At 35.9% G+C, this 23490-nt stretch overlaps 1 protein-coding gene across 1 annotated transcript in view; it reads left to right on the top strand.

Moving 5' to 3' along the window:
- The window catches only part of UBR1 (ubiquitin protein ligase E3 component n-recognin 1), a gene marked incomplete at its 5' end in the record, with an annotated part of 40230 nt that overhangs the window by 4255 nt on the left and 12485 nt on the right, over window positions 1–23490 (top strand). Inside the window, 19 exons of the mRNA XM_010142387.1 lie at window positions 31–141; window positions 1014–1079; window positions 1249–1350; window positions 1941–2004; window positions 2439–2563; window positions 3515–3567; window positions 4551–4653; window positions 5028–5076; window positions 7073–7227; window positions 8128–8227; window positions 9338–9447; window positions 10722–10811; window positions 12395–12582; window positions 13697–13902; window positions 17005–17098; window positions 19413–19565; window positions 20017–20114; window positions 20770–20863; window positions 22132–22280. Coding sequence (XP_010140689.1) covers window positions 31–141; window positions 1014–1079; window positions 1249–1350; window positions 1941–2004; window positions 2439–2563; window positions 3515–3567; window positions 4551–4653; window positions 5028–5076; window positions 7073–7227; window positions 8128–8227; window positions 9338–9447; window positions 10722–10811; window positions 12395–12582; window positions 13697–13902; window positions 17005–17098; window positions 19413–19565; window positions 20017–20114; window positions 20770–20863; window positions 22132–22280 — 2110 coding nt within the window. The remainder of the gene's footprint in view (window positions 1–30; window positions 142–1013; window positions 1080–1248; window positions 1351–1940; window positions 2005–2438; window positions 2564–3514; window positions 3568–4550; window positions 4654–5027; window positions 5077–7072; window positions 7228–8127; window positions 8228–9337; window positions 9448–10721; window positions 10812–12394; window positions 12583–13696; window positions 13903–17004; window positions 17099–19412; window positions 19566–20016; window positions 20115–20769; window positions 20864–22131; window positions 22281–23490) is intronic.

The raw sequence follows: 23490 nt of genomic DNA, 5'->3' as shown, positions 1-23490 counted from the left end.
CCCCCTTTTTTTTTCTTTTTTAAATTCCAGGAAGAATTTCAAGTGGAGTTGCTAGTAGAATATCCTTTGCGATGTCTTGTCTTGGTTGCTCAGGTTGCTGCAGAGATGTGGAGGAGGAATGGGCTCTCCCTGATAAGTCAGGTATTCCCTACAATATTCAGCAGTGAGTTGGACCTAAGGGTACATGCAGGTGTTTCTCAGTAATGTTCCCATGGTGGTTTCATCCAGTGCAGAAGAAGATCATGGGGTGACTTCTATACTAAGTACAAAGGTTTCTAGGTGTGAGTTTAGATGACTTGGTTTTATTTTTGGCTTCTTCAGTGGGTTGCCTGCCCGTATTAGACAAGTATTTTTGTTCCTTATGACTGTTTCTGACTTTGTGAAATGGTGTTAATGTTACCGATGTCTCCTGTGATAGTTACTTTTAACATAAAATGTCAAGAGAATCTCTTAGCGTCTGGTAATTATTATATACAAAAGTTAAAACTTTTTTAATCTCATAGTAAACTTTTGAGTACCATACGACTGGACATAACAAACATTTTGTAATACTTGCAGGGTTTTTTGTTTCAAGAGTCAAAGGAAGAGTCTACCCTTAAGTACTTGTGTTTTGCCTGCTTTGGCTTCACTTTTTTTTTTATGGCAGAATTTTTCTTTGTTTGCCTTTCACAGGACTCTTGGGTGAAATCAAAGTACATATTAGTAGCCACCTGTAGAGTTGCCTCACTGAGAACTTAGTTAGGAGGTTTTGACTTTAATTGGTAGCAGCCCTTAGAATTATGTTGTCTTGCAAAGGTAGTATGAAGAAGTACGTTATAGACTTTCTCTGGATAGGTGAAAAAACATTTTTCACTCCCATCAAAGTACATGTTTGTTTTGAAAGAAAAATGGGACTTTTCCCTTTTAAAGGTGCTGTACATTTTAAAAAAGCCTCAGCCATTAACTGGTGGACCTTTGCTAGTGCGTTACTTCACAGTGCTTCTCTACTTAAATTTTGTTTTCCTATTTCTCAGGTATTCTATTATCAAGATGTTAAATGCAGAGAAGAGATGTATGACAAAGACATCATCATGCTCCAGGTATGATGTTCTGAATCATTGCTTGCTTGTCTCATAAGGTTTTAATGAAATTTCTTTTAATTACAGTTGTATGATATTAAATATTTTTCTTTGTAAAAGAGCATTTTTCATAATTAAGGAAGAACTGTAATAGTAACTGATGTTCACATTAGTTTGGGTTTTTTGATAGATAGGTGCATCTCTTATGGATCCAAACCAGTTCCTCCTGCTGGTACTGCAGAGATACGAGCTTGCTGATGCTTTCAAGAAGATCAAGCCCACCAAAGATCAGGTAAGTGGCAAGTATTTCTGCTGATTGTTTGCTCTGAATTTATGGAACATTAATAAGACAAATTAGCTGCGGTTGATAACTGCATTTTTATATCCACACTAGAAGTCAAGTCAACACAGGACTTAATGGTTAGACAGTGTGGTTGGAATTTGTAGAGGCTTAGTCAAAATTAGCAAACAGGTTTTGTCCTCTTTGACCGTTATTTCATAAGGCATCTTCCAAAATCCACATAAAATGACTGACTTCTCTATAAAATTTCAGCGTCTCTTAAACCACATTATGTGTTCTTGTTGGAAGTTTCTTCAATCAGTGTGCTCCTTCTTGAGGTTTGAACTTTCACCTGACCCTTCATTTGGGAATACATTTTTAGCTGTTGTTTCTTTTTCTGCATGGAATCTTGCACTTCAGTTGCAGCATATCTGCTCTACAAGCGCAGCGTTTTCCCGGCTTGTTAGAATGGAGGTTTCCTCTTAGAGTACAGTGCTTCCTTGAAGTAGTGTGTCTGAAGGCTGAGTTCAATGTCATCTGGCAGTTTTTCCCACTTTTTTTTTGTTTGTTTGTTTCTTAAATGGTTTCTCTAATTCTTGTAGGATTTGATCAAACAATACAATGTATTAATAGAAGAGATGTTACAGATTCTCATCTATGTTGTGGGTAAGTTTAATTTCTCTCTGTTGTTGTAGCAGTGGATTTTTACACTTTGGCAAAATAGGCTTGATGCCTTTCTCCATAGGCGGTAAGGAGAGGATGCTGGAGAATGCCTGTTTTTAATAGGTGGTTCAGTAACACGAGTATTTGTCAGCTGGAAGCAATAGGGGTAGCATAGTCAAAAAAAGCTGTTAGATAACTTCATAATTGACTATTAAAGTAGAATATGAAGAGAAATTCCATCTCAGCCCATTTTGTTAGGAAACTAAGCTGAAAAGCATTTTTTATCTCAGATACTTGGGATAGGTTTCTGCAAAATGCAAACTTATACTATACAGTAGCATTACCTCTGTACAAGGTTCAGAATTGCTTTATAACTGTCATATTGCTATTCTTCTTGTCACAACTGCCATTCTTCTCTTTTTGATTCACCCTGGTAGGTGAAAGATACGTGCCTGGGGTAAGTAATGTGACAAAAGAAGATGTTATCATGAGAGAAATCATCCATCTGTTATGCATTGAACCAATGGCTCACAGTGCGATTACCAAGTCCTTGCCTGAAAATGTGAGTCCTGGTTTGTTTACTTTTTTCCCTTAATTTACTTTCTCTTGTTTTATGTCTTTTTCTTCTTTAGCTTCCATATCTTTGTATGGAAGCATATTATTTCTGATATGTTTCTGATATATCTTTATATCTTCTGATACAAAGTTGGTTTCAGAGTTACAAAATAGCAGTGCAAAGGGGCTTACACACCTTACTGATGTAAAGGTAAATGTAATGGGTTCAAGTATGGTCAAATCTGAAAAGACTCGTATGGGGATTGTGCTTTTTTGATGAAGTGGTGGAGGTTTTTTTGAATGTTCAGATGTAGGTCTTCTAGACTCATAAAGACAAGTTTTCTCTTTTGGCCCTTTAGGGTCATGCAGCTGGATTCCATCCTGCCTTGTCTATCATCAGTAAATTTGATAGTCAAATTTTGATCACTTAAACCTGTGCAGATACGTTAGAAGTCAAGTATTGTACAGGTCTATTCAAAAGCACAGATTTCCCTGCCATTCTAACCCAACTGTTGAAAATTTAAGCAAAGGAGAGCGATGTGAATTAGATTTTATAGCCTGCACAAGTGTTTGGGGCTGGCAATTGATGCAAAAACCCTTCACTTTTATTGTAAATTAAATAACCTGGAATATTATGAGTAACCAATAGTGGGTAATCTATGTTCACTGTTTTAAGAGACTAAAACTTGAGGTTGGATAAGGCACTGCTCTGTTTCTAGAGATCAGCTCTGATATAAATAGACTTTTATATGTTTAAATGAAAGTGTTACCTGTCTTTGGTACTTCCTTGTAACTTGTCAGTTTTGAGTATCTCCTTGCTGAGTAACAGTGGGCAAAATATATTAATTCATGAATTAGACATACAGTTTTAGATCAATTTTCTGTTTTTGTTAACTTAGCATAATACTGAAGATCTTTGAATCTTACATATTTATTCTAAACTAAATTTTTTTACCAGGAGAACAATGAAACTGGCTTGGAGAATGTAATTGATAAAGTGGCTACATTTAAGTAAGTTCTTAGTATTGTTTTATAAGTAGCTTGAATGTGAAACAGATTATATGAATTAAACAAGCTGCAGTGCCCAGTCTCTGTTCAGCTAATAGTTTGCTGTCTTGAAATAGCAGATGCTTTCGAATATGCATAGGAAAGAAAAACATATGGAATGTCTGAAGCTGCTGCTTTTCTCCTTTTGCCCTGCCTCTTTCTTCAAGTTCAGTTTGAGGAGTCTCAGTTTAATTATCTCAAGTCCTAGTGGGAGAATCTTTGAAAGTTCATTTTATTTCAGAGATGGTTGGGAACCTTATCAGCTCATTATACCTTAGACAATCACCACCTAATCAATGGTTTAGATATTATCTAGTTGGTAACTGGCTGTGACTTTCAGATGGGACTTACTTTCTTTGAACATATATGTATGTAAATACAGAGCAATCAGTTGTAGCAGACATTTGAACTAGTTTCAACTGCTATTTTTGTCACAAGAAGTCTTGTAATTTTAATTATTTTAGTATACCTTATTTTAAATTTCACGTGGCTTGCTTGTTTATGTTTAATCAAGGGCAACTAAAGGTGTACCTAGGTAATTTGCTTTGGGAATTGAAGGTTCAAAAAATCTCACTGGCTGGAAAGCAGCTGTTTGTATTACTTGTTTTGTACCTTGTTTGGAGAAAGTAATGAATTTTATACAACAACATCCAGTGTGTGAAATCCTATGCCATAAAGTTAAAAAGAAGTTACCCGTCAGAGGCTGTACGGTGTGATATAGACTAGAAATATTTTGCTAATGAGTAGGATTTATAGTAGTAAGCAGTCCTGAAAATTAAAGACTGATGACTGTACTCTATGCACTTTATAAGTTAATGAAAGCACCCTTTGCTGTTCTACTTCTTATTGTATCTTATCTATCTTATCCTTGGAAAATAAGTTGTGTTATTGTTTTTTTTACACGCAAAGATGTGCTGAACATACATTATTAATTATTTTTCTGTTAGGAAACCGGGTGTGTCTGGCCATGGAGTTTATGAACTGAAAGATGAATGTTTGAAGGAGTTCAATATGTTCTTTTATCACTATACTAAGACCCAGCACAGCAAGGTAAGCAGTCTAAGATTCACTGTCAAAGGTTGAAAAATAGTACATACTACTTAACCAATGTCTAAAGAATTTTGCTGAATTAAAGATTTGCATTAGTGTTTTCCCTGTGGTGGGTTATGCTAAGAATTATCTTTGAACTGGAAACCCCCAAACTTTGCTTTTATAACACTTATTGAAGAAGCATTTCTAATTATTTACCTCTAAAAATTGAAATGCAAATTGCAATATTGTTAAACAGATTTCAGACAAGATTCTAGTTACATGACCAAGTATTTTGACTATGTATCTTGCCACATTTCTAGTTTAGGGCTTCTTGTTATTTCATTGTGTACTTCTGTAGAGATGATGATATAACAACACTAATTTTTCTGTAGGCCGAACATACACAAAAGAAAAGAAGAAAACAAGAAAACAGAGATGAAGGTAAAAATTTGAAACTGATGACTCAAGAATAATTCAGTAGTGTATGTAGTTGTGCATATAAAATGAGCTTTGGGAGATGTCTTGTGACTCAGTTGTGGATAGTTGAGTTCATATTAAATTTGTTGTGAGTTGTAGTAATTGTAATTAATTAGCACCTGAGATTTCTTTAATTTTTTTTGTTCTCTTATTTTAACACAAAGATAAGAGTTTTGTTATTTTAAATTTCCAAATATATAAAATAGCGTGGCATAGTGCCCATTGACAGAATGAACAACATGGAGTTTTTATGGTGGACTAACTAGGAGGAGAAAGTTGGTTGTTTTGGTTTTTTGTGGGGTTTTTTTGGTGAGCAGTTTCTCCTGCACAATGTTGAGACCTAATACTGTGACATAGAGAAGGCTGCCGCAGGAACTAGTGCTCATATCCATTCTGTAAGTAGCTTGAGACTTAAGTTCTGTAAATAAATTTTGGTTTTTAGAAGGTGCAAGTACTTATAATGATAAAAGTCCATGTTTCTATTGTAACACAAATAGTACCTCCCTTTTGAGTTTACTTTTATTGGTTCAAGTCACGAGCATTAATTGAGTTGGTTTGAAGAAGACTTTGTAAGCTGTACGAAGTAAGCACAATGAATAATTTAATAAAATCAACTATCATCTGCCTTTGTGAGCTCCAACAGACATAACTATTTTTCTCTTCCCAGATTGCCCTTCCGGTTGAATACTTCAATCTTTACTTTCTCCTCTAAAGAATATTTTGATTTTTTTTTTTTTTGTGTGTGTGTGTACAATTAGAGGCACTGCAGCATTTCATACCTAAGTTGTTTAAAATCCATTCTGAGTAAATTTTATTTGCTTTGGGTCCGTTGAAAAACTGGGGAACAAAAAAGAATAAATTAGCATTGTCATTTAGGAGGGACACCATTAAATTGGAAATCACATTCTCCTTGAAAAAATATTATTTTCCTTCAGTTGGAAGAAACTCAGAGGCTTATGACAGCTGGAAAATGAAGGGAAGAAAGAAATCTTTGGATTACTTTTGTTTTCTTCCTCCGCTATTTATTTTATTGACAAATTTTCAATAGTACCTTCTTAAGTTTTTTTTCCCCTGTTCACTTTAGCGAAATGTTAGTGGAGGATGTTTATTTTGTAGAACTTTTCACAAATGCAAGTAAGTAGATGTAATTGTCAGAAACTCACATTTATTTAATCAGACAATACAGTTCCGAAATACAAAGATAACTGTTTACTTGGATGTGTACTCCCCTGAGGTGACGTGTTTTGTTGCAAGTATTTTGTGCATATGCTATTATGTGACTGTGTTTTCTTTGTCAGTAACTTTTTAAGTCTAAATTGTCAAAAGAATGATGGTTTCAGAGGCACTGCATTCATAAAAGTTTTTTGAAAATAGGCATCCAGGTACTGACAGAAGACTTAAGTCAGTGTTCCCAGGCAGGGACAGGCTGTGGTGTGAATGGAGCTGCTCTTAGCAGATGCCAGGATTTCAAGGGCCTTCTGGACGAGACACCGTGGTTTCAGTATTAGCTCTGAAAATGTACACAACTAGAAATGATCAGAATGCCCCAGTAGCAGAAAGAGTTTAGAGCTCCAGGAGTATTAGGTGTGGAACACTGTAATGTGAGACACCACACTCGGGAAGATCTACTGCTTACTTTTGTTCAGCTACTTGAAAACTTTTTATCTGATGCAAAACACAAGGGCTATATGTTTATTAGTGATATGTAAATTATAAGGCAGTGCAAAGTGTCGAAGATCTGCATTTACAGATACAACTAAGTACCTGTGATTTGATTGTTTAGCTTAGTTTGCATAAAAATAAAAGCTGACTTAGTGAACATTTGTGTTCGAGTATGACTTTAATTTGTAGGTCCAGTTGTTCTTTCACTGACTTAGTGTGTTTCTCCTCCATCCTTTTTGCCTGCAATCTTCGATGAGATCCCGGTTTGTTAACATATTTGCACATCTCCATTTTATAGCATTACCACCACCTCCTCCTCCAGACTTCAGTCCTGCGTTCAGCAATGTGGTGAGGATTCTGAACTGTGATGTTATGATGCACATCCTGCGGACCATTCTTCAGAGAGCAGTAGAACTGGAAACCCACTTGTGGACTGAAGCTATGATCCAAATGGTATGCTTATCTTTGGTCTTCCTCCTATGGTTATTCCTGTGCTGACCGTGGTAGCTGCTTATGATAACATCAAAATGTGTAAAGATTAAAGTTTAACTTTGAATTATGAGAATTTCCTTTTTGTCCCCATACCTGTTTTGAGAAATATTTTCTTTGTCATTAAGATTTATAATGTGAAATGCAGTGGTATTAAATTGGAAATATTCTACAGTTTTCTATTCTGCTTTTCCCCCTTGTGTTGCCTCATCACTGAAGCTGTTTCAACATGTAATTCTCCTTACCTCATCTTTTCCTGGAAATTTCATGTGCAAATAAGTAACCCTCTGATCATCTTAAAGGAATTGGAGTTGTTTCATGTTGTAAGCTGCAAAGTCTCCAGATATTTAAATGTCTTTGGGGCCTCTGTCATGAAATGATGTAATTTTGTAACTATTTAAACATTTCATTTTACCACAGTGACTTTATGCTTTAAAAAAAAAAAGGAGTTGCTGACATTGTTGAAGGTTGGGTTTGGGTTTTTTTAATAAAGTATTTGTAGGAATAGGACCTGAATGTACAGTCAGGTTGAATTAATCAGATTTGTTACTTAGAGTTCGTATATTATTTAATTGTCTTGCTTTAACTGCTAATCTTTGGATTATGGAATTAACTAAATATTCATAGATCATATGTTACTAATATAAGGTGTATGCAAGTTCATTAATTTTAATGCAAGTACTATGCAGGAAAATTATTTTGTGCATTGTTATTTCACTTTCCATGTATGATCTTTCTCATTTCTGTGTTTTACTATGAATATAATGAGCACATAGTGAACTATATTAAACATCCTTATTTTATATGCCAGATTTCCAGACCTCTAACAGTGAATGAGATTTACTATTCTCCTCTTTTTTTTAGGTGCTTCATCTGCTTTCTTTAGGGTTACTGGAAGAGAAGCAGCAGTTACAGAAGGCCCCAGAAGAAGAAGTAACCTTTGATTTTTATCACAAAGCAACACGTATGTTTCACTTTCTTTGAAAGGGCAGAGTAAATTGGGCTAACTTGATTTTGTAAGGACAAAAATAAATTGAGGAAAGTATACAGTGATTGAGGTCAGAAAGGATTTTTTGCTGTAGAATTAAAACCTAAATAATACATATATATATATTAAAGTAATCAAGAAACCAGGTTTGGACTAGCTTCATTTGTTCCCAGTTGCCAGATACGTTGATGAGAAAATGTACTTCGCTTCTTGGGAAAGAAATGGAGAAGTAATATTAGTGTTAGATAACTGAAAATGGTTCTTCCTTCACAAGAACATTATTGAAATGGAAACTGAGAGTCCCTTGAAATAGAATAGTGGCTTTAAGTGGCCTGTCTCCATCTTTTATACTCCTGGGCTGTACAGTTACTGATTTACCTGCAGAAGTCTTTTACTATGGAAGTAGAGGCAAAACTTAGTGGCTAAGAAGTGTGCTTTTTTTCTTTTTTCCAAATCGCTACAGAGCAGTCCCTAATCCTACATTGAAGATTAATGAGTGGGAATTACTATCTACACTTGTAAAATAGTAATCCATTTCCTCAAGAGTTTCTGCTTCACTGTGTAAGAATAAATAAAAAAAAATCCATTCTCAAGCTAAACATCTTTGTTTCATCTCTCGAGTGACAATTATAAGAATTGCAAAGTAAAATAATAGAATTTTTTGTAATATATTTTTTCACATCTAAAATTGTGCAAATTAACTTCAAATGGAAAACACTGCCAGAGAAGTATAGTTGAGAAGAATGGTCTCAATTTTAAAAGGTGATTGTATTATAGAATGACTTACAATGTTACGGACTGTTACCAAGATGTGAAGAAGCAAATGAAGACTGGGATTATAATAGTTTTTGTGATAGAAATAAACTTGTGCATACTGAGCTGTTATCAGACTTACGTAGGATAATTTAACTGGAATAAAGAGATGAAATTAAAACAGAAATATAACTCTATACTGGTTGTGTTCCCGTATGTGTGTTACGTAATTAACAGTATTTTAAGCCAAGTTCCTGGCTGTAAATAGAATAAAATGTTGAGGTTTCTTTCCCTGAAGACCCGCGCTTTTATGTTTTTCTCTCCTTTGTAAAGGAATGGGAAGCTCAGCTCTGAATGCTGTGAACGTGTTAATGCTTCTCGAAAAATTGAAGAGAGTTCCTCAGTTAGAGGCACAGAAGGACACAGTCAGTTGGATACTGCAGGTACACGAAAGGGAGATAAGTATGATCCAATTTTAGTAATTTAGAAAGCTTTTATGAAAGATGTTATGAATCCTACATGTAACCTAGCATTTACAGCTGCAGTAGTTTCTTGAGAAGCTTAATCTGTTGGAATGTTTTTCCCCCAGACAAGATGGTTTCCTGAATACTGTGTTTGTTACACTTAGAAGTCATTGTATTTGCTGTTGCTACTTCCACGTATTAGATCAATTTTTGGTTAGATAACTTACTTACTCCAGGAATGACATTTTTATAGATAAATCTATTTATCATATTTCTGTTGCAAAAAAGCATCAAGTGATAAGTAGAAGTGTATTAACTGGGAAAGCATTTTAGAGGCTGCTTGTGTAAAGACTTGAGTCACGTGGCTCTGATTAATGGCCACATTGTACATTTGACCTCTGGAATCTTTCCATCCAATTCCCTGCCATTACACAGTAAGAGATGGGAACAACTTCCAGAGCTGTGACACCTTCTCTGATGTAAGAGGCTGCTGCTTCTGCTGAGCAGGAGTACTATTGTCCTGTTCCGTTATGGACTTCGTGTTTTTGGTGGCAAGCATAGAAGACAGTGTACTTGGAAAAAAGGGTAAAATCCATAGCAGAATTCCAAAACTATCCTCAACTGCTAGAGTTGGACTATGCTGATACATTAGGGAGGCAGGTTTGAAAGATTTTTTTGATGTTATTCTAAGGGCAAAAGTAAAAATGTACTTTAAAAAGTATATTTAACTTTTTATTTATACGTATAGTAAAACTACAGTATCTAATATTATCCAAATTTCAAGATACTTATTAAAGACGGCTGGAGAAAGCAGTAAACAAAAATTGAAGACTCAGTTTTAACTAATTTGGCATATGCTGGAAAGCTTTCTGTTCCAGATGTATAGGTTTTTGTGTGATTTTAATGACTATTTCCATGGGGCGATCCTCATCTTGCCTACTTGAAATAAGCTAGCAGTCCATTCTTCCCTAAGCTTCAGCTGCTTAGCAATATTTATGCTGAGAGACTGGAAAATTTGGAAGAATTTTACTTTCCTTCATGCTTGTCAGATTTAGGATACAGACAGCAGTGTTACAGGAGTGCACACAGGGCCTCAGTTAAATGTTTTTGTTTATTTAGGAGTACGGCGGTTTTTTTCATCCATTTGAAAATCTGAAAAAACATGAAACTAAATATCAAGAGCTTTAATCCTGTCTATAGTGTAATAAAAGCCAAGTTCCATTGTATTTTAACATCTAAGTCTCTATTCCTAGATGTTTGACACAGTGAAAAGACTGAGAGAAAAATCTAGTTTGACAACAGTAGCAGCTACATCAGGCTCAGAAGCTACAAAAGGTGATGAGGTAATAATAAAAAATAACATTCAATTGTATTTAATGTTTTGAATGGCTGTTTTCAAAAAGGTGCCTCATTTATTGTTACCTAAAATGAAAATGTTAAAGAAAATTAATTCCTGATATATTGCCTGCAAATAGGACTTAGGTTTCAAGAGTAATATTTTTAATATTTTAGCTGTCAGCAACTAAGATGGTTTTGGTTGTACTTCCAAGTTAATTGAAACAACTGAGGGTGGTGAAGAAGTAATTTGTGTTCATTTCTCCATTTCTTATCTTTATGATTTGACCACCTTTTCTATTACGTTGTCATTGTGCAATAATTAGAAATACAAATCCACTTAAAATGATGTCTTGTAATTTAAGTGACCTACCAAGAGGTTAATCTGCTCTGCCTTGATTGTATAAAGACATCAGGCTTAGGTGATTATTCTGTCTGTGTAACAGTCTCTACCCTCTTTCCTAAAAATAACTTTTGAATCCCGTGATCAAATGATCCAAGGAAATGGAGATTTCAGACTACTGCAGTCCCATGAGGTTTTATTGGGTTTTTTTGTTTTGTTTTTTAAATTGGCAGTTGAATAGAAAAGAGGAATCTGATTACCCTTAAGACAGTGTGCAAAGGCAGGCGAGTTTGCTCTTACGCATTCTGTTTGGCAACAGCTTGCTGCCAGACGATCTCTAGGCAGTCGTTGCGTGCATAGCTGTAAATATATCACAGCATATGTTGTGTTACTTTTTCAAGAAAGATGTCATGATATCTGGTAAGGTAAGGGAACAAAATAAAAAGTCAGTAAGAAATGAAACTTGTACAGCTCCGCTACTTGTAGAGCAATTTGTTGTTCCATTTCCTCAAAAAGTCATGGTGTTGTAAATGGAAGCAGTGTGTATAATGTTGAATTTGTGCCTTAAGTAATTGAATATGAGGAATTAGGCTCTATTTGTTTTAATTACGTTTATCTGTGTTTTTTGAATTCCACATCTCCAAAGCATATAAATACTTTGTGTATGGTTTTCAATAACATGATAGATAAGGAAATACTGGAAGAAGAATAGTTTTTCGGTCTACAGTGAAGAAGAATGTGGAAAATACAATTCTCAGATGCATAAAATGCTGCCTCAAAAGTGTAGGAACAGTCTGTGTGCTGTGTCCTCCATAGGAAGATGGAGATAAAATTTTCTCAAATTCCTGTAAGGGAGATACTGAATATTCAGTGGGGGTTTTGCTTACGAGGAGAATAACAAAACCCTGGAGGCGGCTTGTGATAGTCATGGTCATCCTACTAGAATTCTTTAAGAACAGGCAAGCACCTAATTAAAATGGATCAGGTATTACGGATCCTGTCTTTGGGCAAGGGATTGTACTGGTGCCTTTTCTGGACCCCTCAAAATCTGTTTTTTTCTGACTAGGTTAATGAACCTAGTCAACATTTAAGATTTTAGTTTTACGTTTTTAAGATAGCAGCTGACCTTAAAATTTGTCAGTTAAGGAATTGATGTCAGTGGTTAGAATACATATAGTTGGAGAAAGATTCTTCTCGTTTTTTTATGTTCTCATTGCCTGTGATTTCTTCATTCGCTTTGTTTGTAAGACACAGAGCACTCAGGATAAAGAGAAAGCTGAGCGGAAGAGAAAGGCAGAAGCAGCAAGGTTGCACCGTCAGAAGATAATGGCCCAGATGTCTGCACTGCAGAAGAATTTCATTGAAACCCATAAGCTCCTGTATGAAAACACAGTGGAGGCACAGGGGAAAGATGATGCTGTTATGGAGGAAGAAAGGTAAGAAAACCCAGACATCCAGACTTCTGGTGAGAAGAGTTTATTACCTGCTACGTAAGTTTGTAATGCTACATAAAATTTTGAAAGTACATTCAAAGGACAGATTGTGTCATCTCAGTCAGTAAGCTTGCATCTCTCTTTATTTTTAAGTCATGTTACAGAATTTTATGTAAACTAGCACATGTACGCTATTGTAAGAACAGTCGACTCACTTTGTGGAGCAGCATGAGACAAACAAAAAGAAAATAAATTATTTCTTCAATTGTTGGTTACTTATATTGCTTAACATTTGAAATAATGTCATTAGGAAGCTACTGAACTGACAGCAATGTAATTTTGGAGATGACTGTCTACCTTATATGAAAATTTAAGTATTTCATTTGGAAAAAATCTGAAAGCTGATACACCTTAAGGTTAAGTTGCAAAGAAGAAAATACGCTTCTTGTAGATCAAGTTGCTGATATTAGTTGGTTAGTTTTTAAAATCCAATTCCACACTGAAGGTGTTTGCATTGTTTATATTGGTTGTAATTTTGTTGGTATGACTGCTCCTGTTCTAGAGGTCCTTCAACAATATAGTGTACCTAAGACAACTCACAATTTTGGTCTAATTTAGGCTGCACAAAACTGGTCAGGAAAATAGAAATAACTGCTGGGAAAAAGTACAGATCACTTCTGCATGCTTTTGATCTTTAATATATCATGTTCTGTAAATCATTGTTGAATTCTGGAGTAAGGAATATTTAAAAAATGCATGGAAGTTCATTATGTCACAAAACATTGGATTAAGATAGTGTCACTCATTTTCAGTGTGTTTCCTTCAAGAATTGGAAGAAAGATTAAAATATATTTAATCCAGTCTACACGGAGTACAGCTTCCTGAATTTTCTGCTGTCTGAATTGCATTATTCAGTGTTAGCTGGCTTCCACTTTCTATTTTTAAAGAATACTGCATATGAGTGAAGACTGAGATGTCTCTTCATTATTTGGTTATTATTTGGTTTTGTAAAGCACTTTGGTGTAAAACCAGAAATGTTAGCAGTGTATGACATTTTTAGATGCCTGGAAGAAAAACTCATCTCATTATTTTACATCTGTTACTTACGGTCTTACAGCATGTCTTCGGCAATTGATTACTCCAGAATTGCTTTGGGTCCCAAACGAGGCCCGTCCGTTGCTGAGAAAGAAGTTCTGACCTGTATTCTTTGTCAGGAGGAGCAGGAAGTAAAGCTGGAAAGTGCTGCCATGGTATTATCGGCCTGCGTCCAGAAATCGACTGCCTTAACTCAGAATAGGAGCAGAATTCTTGAACTCTCAGGGGGTACGCAATTTTTCTTCTTTTAGACTACAAGTAGTTCTCTACCTAGAGCTCATAACCCTTTGAACCTAATTAAACTCTGAATTCAGTCAGATTGCTAAATAACTTACCCTACTTAGTAAAAAAAATTGAAAATTTAAAAATTGTTCTAAAATCTGTGCTTTAAAACTTAAAAAATGGGAAGTGTCTGAATATTTTGATTTGTTCCTGGATAATCGGAAAATGCTTTAATCTCACAAGATTTTATAAAACTTAGAGATTTGGTATGAGTGGTTCTTGTGGAAAAAAGTCCAAGAATGTTAACAATTCCTGCTTAGTCAAGTACAGCAGCAAACTTTCCCAATATGGAGGAAATACATGTGAAATATATGAACATTATCAGAGGCCAGTTTGGCAACCTCAAGAGGATTTGGGTGGGTTTTTTTTGTTTGGTTTGTTTTGGATTTTTTCTGTGTCCAGGGAGTAATAAAAACAGCAACATAATAAAAAAATAGAGAAGTGTAAGCAAAGATCATATCATATATAATCTGATGAATGAACCAAATAGCATACAGAAGAATAATACAAACACTAGAGCTGCATAATAGCAGGAAACACAAAGACCAACCACAATTTTTTTGTAAGTAACAATTGATTAAACATGAGAAAGATTTTGGGTCAGTTACTTAGGAAAGGAAAGAAAATAAATAGAAATAAAAGGAGAAACTTAAGTACTTGTTTTCCTCTCTCAAAAAGAAAATTAATAGTAATTCAAGATCAGGTGCTTGATAGCTGTTAATTCTAACAAGAGAGTACAGTCCAGTATAGGATAAGAAAAGTTGAAATAACACCTAGTTAACCTCAGTCTGGCAATTATTAAACTAATATTGAAAGCGCTATCAGAACCCTTCAGTATAATCTTTATTATATTAAAATGTATAGAAGATAGTTGAGCTGCAGAAGGCAAAGAGAGGCAAACAAGAATTTGTCTAAAAAAAACCACCAAAAAACCAGAAGTGAAATGAGAAGGTACTAAAAATTTGAGTATTCCATCCAGCCTGGATGCCCAGAGTTGTGTTGCATGAAAGAAGTTATCATTAGTTTATAAGACAATATAAAAAATAAAGACAGACAATAAAGCAGTAAGAAATGTCAAAAACCAATTTGTCTAGAAAGGAGCATAGTAAACCAACCTAATTCTTTGACCAGGATAACTGGTTTTGTGGGTAAGGATAAGGTACGCTAATTTATTCTCAGGTTCATTAGAATTTTTGGCTCCGTCCTACTTGACACACAGTCTAGGCAAATGTTGTTTAGGTGAAATCACCCAAAGGTGGATATACATCTGATACATATCTCATCATAAAACTACTAGTCTGATTCAAGTACACTACAATATTAAATAACAATTAAAATTTAGAAGTGGTATTTTTTGCTTATAAACAGAAATATATTTGTTTTAACATAAATAAAAATTTAAATAGCTGTTATCTATTAAATATTTATTAATCAATATGGCAGGGATGTTACAACTCGTTTAAATTCCTATGTGTTTTCAAATACTTTTTTTTCTATTTTACTGCAGGGTGTTGTTTTGTGGTCAATTCATAGAGCAAAATAAACACTATGTCCTATTTTTTAATGATGCTGTTGTCTGCCAAGTAACTTTAAACTCAGTGTTTGTGCAGTTCGTTACATCTGCTGTAGTTTAGAAGTACACTCTTAAATGTTATCAGTTAGAATCGTAAAGCAAGGGCAAGTTCAGCATTGTTTCCTATTTCTCCAGGGCATTGCCTTATGCTCTGTCATGCTGCCCAACCTTTACCAAGTTGTTCCACCTAAGATGTTTTGTGTTTTCTCTGGGCTATTAACAAATACTGAACAGCAGTCTTAGACCTAGGGCAGACTCTTACAGAAGAGTTACAAAACTCTTACAGTTTGTTCCATTTTTCTTTTTAGCAGTGAACTACTGATAACGGTGATTTTGAGCCAGCTGTACAGAATTTTTATCTAGGCCATGAACTGATTGCATCCATTTTTTTTCTCTCTCTTCTGTGGTACTCTGAAGTACAAACTAAATCCTATGCTCGTGCAGTCAGATACACTTATAAACTTTCTGCAATGACGTGTTGGGCTCTTGAAATAATAGAAGAAAGAAGAGCATGAAATTCCTGTTCCTAAAGCCACTTCTGGATATTATTTATAACGCTTACTCTATACTGCATGGTCCTCTGCAGCTCATCAGCTAGAAGCTTTTTCCCTTAAACATCTAAAATGCTAGTTCTCACAGCAGAAGTGCAGATAGCGGCAAATTAGTGTTATACTAAGGCTCACTTTATTATTTCAGTCTCCATTTGTTTTACAGCAGCTTCAGCTGCTTTGAAATAGAGTTATGGGTTTGGGTGATAGGGTTTTTTGTGGGTTTTTTCTTTTTTCTTCAATTTTTCAATTTGTCAAATTCATATGTCTCTGTTCAAAATCATAAACAGTCCACTGGATGAGGTTTGGAGGACTGCTGTAGTTCAGTATTATTTAGGTGTCTTTAATGGTATCTCATTTTGAGTGCGTACGCAGCACAAAGACACCATTACATTCTCATCGCAGTTTTGCTGTGAAGAATTTGCAACATCAGTAAAAGGTAGGCTTGACTTGATTATTTAGCAGTGCTGTTCGTGTCAGTGGTTTGAAAATATACGGGATTAGTTCGAGAAATGCCTAATCTTGCTTCTCCTTAGCTTCATTTTCTTTCATTTAAAATTACAATAACAAATACATTGAAAACTTCAGCAGTCATGAATCCAACCACAGAGCTATTCCAGAACTGAAGAACCCTTTTCTTTCTTAACCAATTTACTATTGCTTTTGGGTTTTGTAATCTTTTTCTTCATAATTAGTGGAAAGCCTTCAGTAGTTTAAGCAGGCTCTGTCTTGTGATTCCTTTGCTGGGTATTGGTCTGGAAAAGCTAGCCAAAAGGGGGTTTACCGTGACTGTGCCAACTGCGAGACAGCGCAGTCTGAAGGCTTGTGTTCTGTGTTCATTTCTGTGTTCATTCTTGTGTTCATTTCTGTTCATACTGATGGGAACTTACGTTATTGTTCTTTCAATAATTTCTTTCCGCTTTCTAGATACAGTAGATCCTCTCTTCATGCACCCTGACTTACCTTGTGGGACTCACACAGGAAGCTGTGGTCATGTGATGCATGCAGCCTGCTGGCAGAAGTAAGCATGTGTCTTTGCAACCTTTTAATGTTTATTAATCTACTTTCCAAAACGTATAACTGCATACTGACAACACCGTACAGTAAGTGGATATTTAATTCAGGAGCCAAGACTGTTTGTACTCGTCTAAAAATGAAATATGGCACAAGAGAAGTTTTGACATGATGAAGAAAATCATCATCAAAAGTTTGTAATGCTTTTGATGACCCAAAAAAGAATCGCTAAAGGAGTTAAGAATTTATGCAATGGGGTAAAATTGGTAAAGGATAAGAAACCGTATCTAGTAGGTTTAGCAATCCAGTGAGAACCAGTAGGAATCTTCGAGGTGAATGTTCTATAGCGATAGTTCTTTGAAAGTCTGTCACCATGTTAGTAAAGGATGAAGCTGACTTATTCCAGTGAGCCTTTAGATGAGAATCCAGCATTTAGACTAGAGTATGCATGGTTAAAGCTACCAATATTTCTTCCCACCCCTCTGCTATTGGTGAACAAACTCTTAATAAAAAGTAAGAGGGAAGAATTGATACAGTGCTCAAAAAACTTTACTAGAAATCTGTTGTTTGGGGGAGCCCAGAACTTAGACTGATTTTGGTTGAGAATGAAACCCGAAATACTGAAAGACAAAGTTATTCTAGATGGCAGTATATAATCATCCTGGATGCAGCTACATTTGTAAGATCGCAAATGATCTCTGTATTTCACTCCAAGGTCTGGCAAGTCTATACAAGATAAACAGTATGAAATAGTAATAGGAATAATCCCACTGAAGTATAAAGGGAGTTAGGTCATACAGTTGCAAGATAATTTATATTGTGTGATGTAAACGATCTCTTGAGGTCTGTTTTTTGTGCTTGTGCCATTTTACTTTGAAAAAATCCGACTAAACTTCTAGTGTTTATCATTGACTTTTCCATATGTGTTTGTGTGTATATATTTTTTTTCTTTTACAATAGAACATCATTACAGTTTAAATAGGTGCACACACAAAATTATACAGCAGTATGTTCCTTGCATATAATACATCTGCTCTTGGCAGATCCATCTACATCTGCGTAGATCTAAGTAGTGCAACATTGGAGCTCAGTTCCCTTGCTCTTTTTAAGAAAAGATGACTTGCTGTTTGGGTAAATGGGATTAAAATGGACAACAAGCGCTTCTCATACGGGATGGCACAGAAGGTTTGAGTATAGTCTTTTATTTATTATTACATAACAGACATTCTAACTTACTAATATTCCTCCAAACGATGCCTGCCACACCTTTCTAGAGTATCTGTGCAGCCTAAAAATACTGCAAAATACTCTCAAACAGTGTGAGCTCAAATGAGTGAAATATCTTTGTAGTTGCCATGTATGAGGAAGAGGAGTTGCTTGCAAAGTGGCTGTTTGAATGCGGGAAAATAAATGTATGTTTTTGTTGATTGTGACAATATACCTTCCTAAATATTCTGTAATCACTAGAACTTCTGCAGATGCTGCCACATGTACACTTTTTCTAATTACACACATCGAATTTCTTTTTCCTTGAGATGCATTAAGCACCTTAGTGCAGAAGTTCGATAATTTCATATCTGTCTTTAAGATCCTACATACCCGCTCGCAACATCAGTACTGAATTTAGTTACTTGTATCCAGACAAGAAGATTCGAATGTTGGATCTTTTTGTTCCTAATAGTACAACTGAGACATTAATGAAATTTGAAGGCTTACTGCATCCACTGCGGGGCAGAAATTATAACGAAACCCTAGTTATTTCTTAGTTTCCTTTTGAGTTTTAAATAGGTGAAGTGCTACACCACAATACCAATTATCCTTTCTTCCCTTTAAAAGAAGGATACGTTTTCATTGTCTAGTCAGGAGACTCAATCATAGCTGATTATTCAGTCATTAAATATTACTGGTAGTTTTTCCTAAAATTAAATAAAAATAGGTACAACCCGTGTTTCAAACTTACTCTAATGAGTTGCAATGTGAGGTATTAAGTACAATGTTTCATGGTGCTGAAGATGTTGTGAGGGAAGAGTAGAAAATTTAAGGATTGCTTGTCTGTGAAAATGTTATTAAAATTTAAAAGGATGGTAAAAGCAAGGAAAAGCTGCTGTCAGTTTTGCATGAGTTCATTTTTGTGCTCATAGGTTTTATTTTATTTTCATATTGAAGCGTATGAAAGAGTTATATATCAAAGGAAAAGACTTTTTTTTTCTGGCTTGCATAGGTATTTGCTAGATAGTAACACTTTTAATTACTCGAACATTTGTTTTCATGTCACATTTGAGCTATTCCACTTTCTAATTTTTCCCTTTTCAATGTTGTAGGTACTTTGAAGCCATGCAGCTGAACTTCCGGCAACGTCTGCATGTTGAACAGATATTTGACTTGGAGAATGGAGAGTATCTTTGTCCACTTTGCAAATCTCTGTGCAATACTGTGATTCCTATCGTTCCATTGCAGGCTCAAAAAATAAACAGGTGAATTACCAGATTGCATAGGCACATAAAAAATTACTTTGAGGCTGGCTGGCCTTTCAAATTTTTGGAAGGAAAACTTAGGCTGACCTTCCTAATCTGCATGTAAGACTGCGTATCTCCTTATTGACAAATCAGCCAAATATACTGCTTTTGTCAGTAATTTCTCTTTTTATTTAACAATTTTTTTTTTATTTAACAAAACAAAACTAAAATAAAACACAAAACCAAAAAACAAAACCTCAAAATATTTTGGGAGCTGATATCGAATGAGACAGTACCTCTGTTTAGAATTTAGCCTAACGTTTCTTTTTGTACTGTTTGCTTAAAATTTACAAACCCAGCAAGACTGCGCTGAGTTGATGTGTCTTGGTCTAAATGTGTCCTCTTTTTTTAAAGATAAGGTGGTTCTTTGAGTGTTGAAGTAAAACCTGCTTTCTGTTTCTGATTTCAGTGAGGATGCAGAGGCAGTAGCTCAAATTCTGTCCCTGGCTAGGTGGCTGGAGATTATCATAGTCAGGATATCAGGCTACGGTGTGAAAAATGCTAAAGGTTTGTTTTCTCAAATTGTACGCTATTCTATGGAACATCTAATATGTCAGTACATGGTTTAATACCAACAGAGAACTTCCAATAAATAATACATTTTGCTATCAATCTATGGTATCACATAAAGCTAAGGATGAAGTCATGGCCCTTTCTGAAATGATATTTTGATTTCACAGTGCCCTCACCAACCTTCTGGTTTCTGTTAAATTCTTTCCATCTTTCCTGTAGAAGAAAGTTATGTGCATTTGGAGAGGATAGCCATGAACTAACATTCAGGAGTTAATTAAACTTTTGTATTGACTGTGATGTAGTAAAAAGGAGAAAAATTAAATTAAAAGGGCCAAAATAAAAACATGTATGAGTGTTTAGAAAACGGAAGGGCCAGAGAATTGGCCTATTGCTTGCACTCTTACAATGCTAGAAAGTTCTTTTTCCTCACCAGCAAACTGCTGCTTTTAATCTCATATTTCTGGGAATAGGTTAAAATGTTTCTTAAGGAAGAGGGTTAGAAGACAGTAGTTTGACTGGTGAGGTCAATTTACAATTATTTTCAAAACAATTTAAAATAAAAAGTCTCACTTCTGTTAGACTGATGTAAAAACTGTAACAACTTCTTTGTTTTTTTAATGTGGATCTGATTTTTTTTTTTTTCTGAAAGGAGAGAAACAGAATCTTCCAGCTTTTTCCAAAAAGGGAGTGGGGAACTCTGCTTTGGAATTCCATTCCATCCTTAGTTTTGGAGTTCAGTCCTCGTAAGTGTTACTGGAAGTGCTCTCTGCGTTATCTAACTAACCTAGGTATACTTCAGGATTTGTACTGAAGGAAAAGAATACGATTTGTTCGGTCTGAACGTGGGCTTGTACTTTTCCTTAAGCATTCGCTGAATATCAGATTGATACAGAAGTAAATGGACCTTTAGGTCAAATCCAGTCTGGTAGTTCTTAATGTCCTTGGTACAAAGAATAAATACCAGGAGGCTGGAATATTATAATCCAGAATTTTAGTGATTTGGGTCACTTCCTGTGCGTCTAGGCAAGTACTTTAATTTCCTGCTATAATTCTCTCTCAGGGATAGATTTCAGTTCATTTTGGATGCACTGATGTAATACAGATTACTCAAAGGAGTAGGACTGTGTTGTCTGTTTCTATTCCAGTGGGCAGAAGTGCTCGCCCTCTAAAACAGGATGAATGAGTAGATACTTTTCAAGTGTACTCAGCTGCCTGTCTTCTTTTTAGATCATGCTATAAGTACTCTACTTCTGCTTCTTCTGACTGACATCATAGTTATGCAAAGTACTTAAACATCTGCTATTTGTAAAAATGTCAGAAAGTTGAATCAAATGCTTCCTTGATAACTGATCTCCACGGGGCAGATTCTGCAGTTTTTAAACAATGTGGTGTTTTAACTATGAGCCTTGCTAAATCCCAGACTTCATGGTATAAGATTTGGAGAATTAATATGAACGCCATATATTTCTGTTATGAAGTTCTATGTGTGACTTTCTGAAAACACAAGTCATTAAAACTACATGGTTTTGCCTAAGCACTTTTCTGCGTATAACTGTGTTTACATAAACTAACACCACGAAGGTTGAAAGGAGCTTAAGTGCTAACAAATCTGGTTTAAAACACATTTTAAATGTCTGTCTATCCATTTTTAGTGCCTTACGAGATGGGATACACTTTCACTTGAGCATTTTTAATTACACTTACTTACATTTGTTTTTTTCATTGTATTTTACTTTGATTTAAATGCTTGCATTTTTTGAATGTGAATTGTAATACAATATACAAAACCAGACTCCTCCTGCCTGACAGCTTTTAATCTCCCAGTTCGTAGAGTCTGTTATGTCAAGGTGCTTGATTACTGCTGGAAACTAGTAATTTTTTTCTCCTCTGTACAGACAAAGGGCTACTATATTGAAGAATTCTTTCATAAATAAGTTAGTAATTAGTTTACTGGTAAGTTATAAGCACTATTATTAATTCAGACTGAAACTATATTGGCTTGCTTTTACAGAGCCAAATACTCCAGCAGTATCAAGGAGATGCTTATTCTCTTTGCCACCACCATTTATAGAGTTGGGCTAAAAGTTGCTCCAAATGAAGCCGATTACCGGATTCCTGTGATGACGTGGAGCACATGTGCTTTTACCATCCAGTGTATAGGTAAAGCATAATTTGGTTTTATTCTTTATCGTGACTTGAAAACCTTACAGTTGTTTGATTGTATAGTTTTATACAATCTGATTTTATAAATAATAATAACAGCTCTACATAAATAAGAGTAATATGTAACAGTGTATATTGTGTGTAATTACATATATAACAGTAGAATGATAATCTATAACCCAGTATAAATAATAAGATGTTTTTATTGGATGATAGTTTATAAAATGGGGTATAGAATGCCAGCATTGATGAGTTTAATCTGAGAGAGCATGATCCATGTTACTAATTGCGATAATAAGCATGTTCAATGAATATCATGTGCTGCCAAAGATTATTGGACCTTGTCAACGGTTTGGCCGAGGTGAGCCAAGTCCGAAGACATAATACCCTTCTCTATTCCAACAGAAATAGGAGAAGGGAGAAAAGAATTCGTGAGACCTCTGAATGTTTTTTTGAAAACTGAAACAAAGTTTAATAACACAATAAGCAGACACGGATTAAATACAAAAGAAAACCCGTGAGGTATTAAGGGTTTTGTATGGGATGGAAAGGCGAGGGTTAACCGCGGGTCGGGAGCGAAAGCGAACACGAACCGTGGCAGCAATCAAAGATGACGGCGGCCACGTGGTCTCCCGCGTGATCAGAACAAAAGAGAAACCGCGGCAATTACGATATTCCCGGCACCGCGAGTAAAAGCAGAATCTACACAAATCCTACCAGTCTGATCATGGATTGAGGCAAAACAGAACGCAAACCCGGGCGCACAGTCGACTTTTCACAGCGGCAGAGGAGACGGCTCCGGTGCTCAGTTCCAGGGCGTGCGGTTCCCGGCATGGCGCGGCTGAAGCAGTGGCTTTCACGGCGCGGCTGTCGGCTCCCAGACGGCAAGGGGGGTTTTCGCTCCCTTGTGGCGCACGCAGCTCGGCGGGCAGACAGGAGACGGCCCCAGTGAGCGGCATCGAGCTTTCGCAGCGTGGCTGAAGCAGCGAGCTTTCAGACAGCGCGCGGTCGGTCCTGGGCTGGTCCTAGCGGCGCAGCGGGTTTTCCTGCGCGGCAGTTATCAGCTCTCCAGCGAGTGGCAAAAGGCTCTTTCTCCAGCGCGGTGGCAGCGGCTCGGCTGGGTCTCCAGCATGGCGGTTCCCGGCGGCGTGGCGATGCTCCGTTAAAGTCCCAGGGTGGAAAGAGAGAGAACAAAGACTGTGAGGCA

This window comes from Buceros rhinoceros, unplaced genomic scaffold (assembly GCF_000710305.1).
Source record: "Buceros rhinoceros silvestris isolate BGI_N320 unplaced genomic scaffold, ASM71030v1 scaffold13258, whole genome shotgun sequence".
NCBI lineage: Eukaryota > Metazoa > Chordata > Aves > Bucerotiformes > Bucerotidae > Buceros > Buceros rhinoceros.
This window is presented reverse-complemented; position numbering and strand designations above follow the sequence as displayed.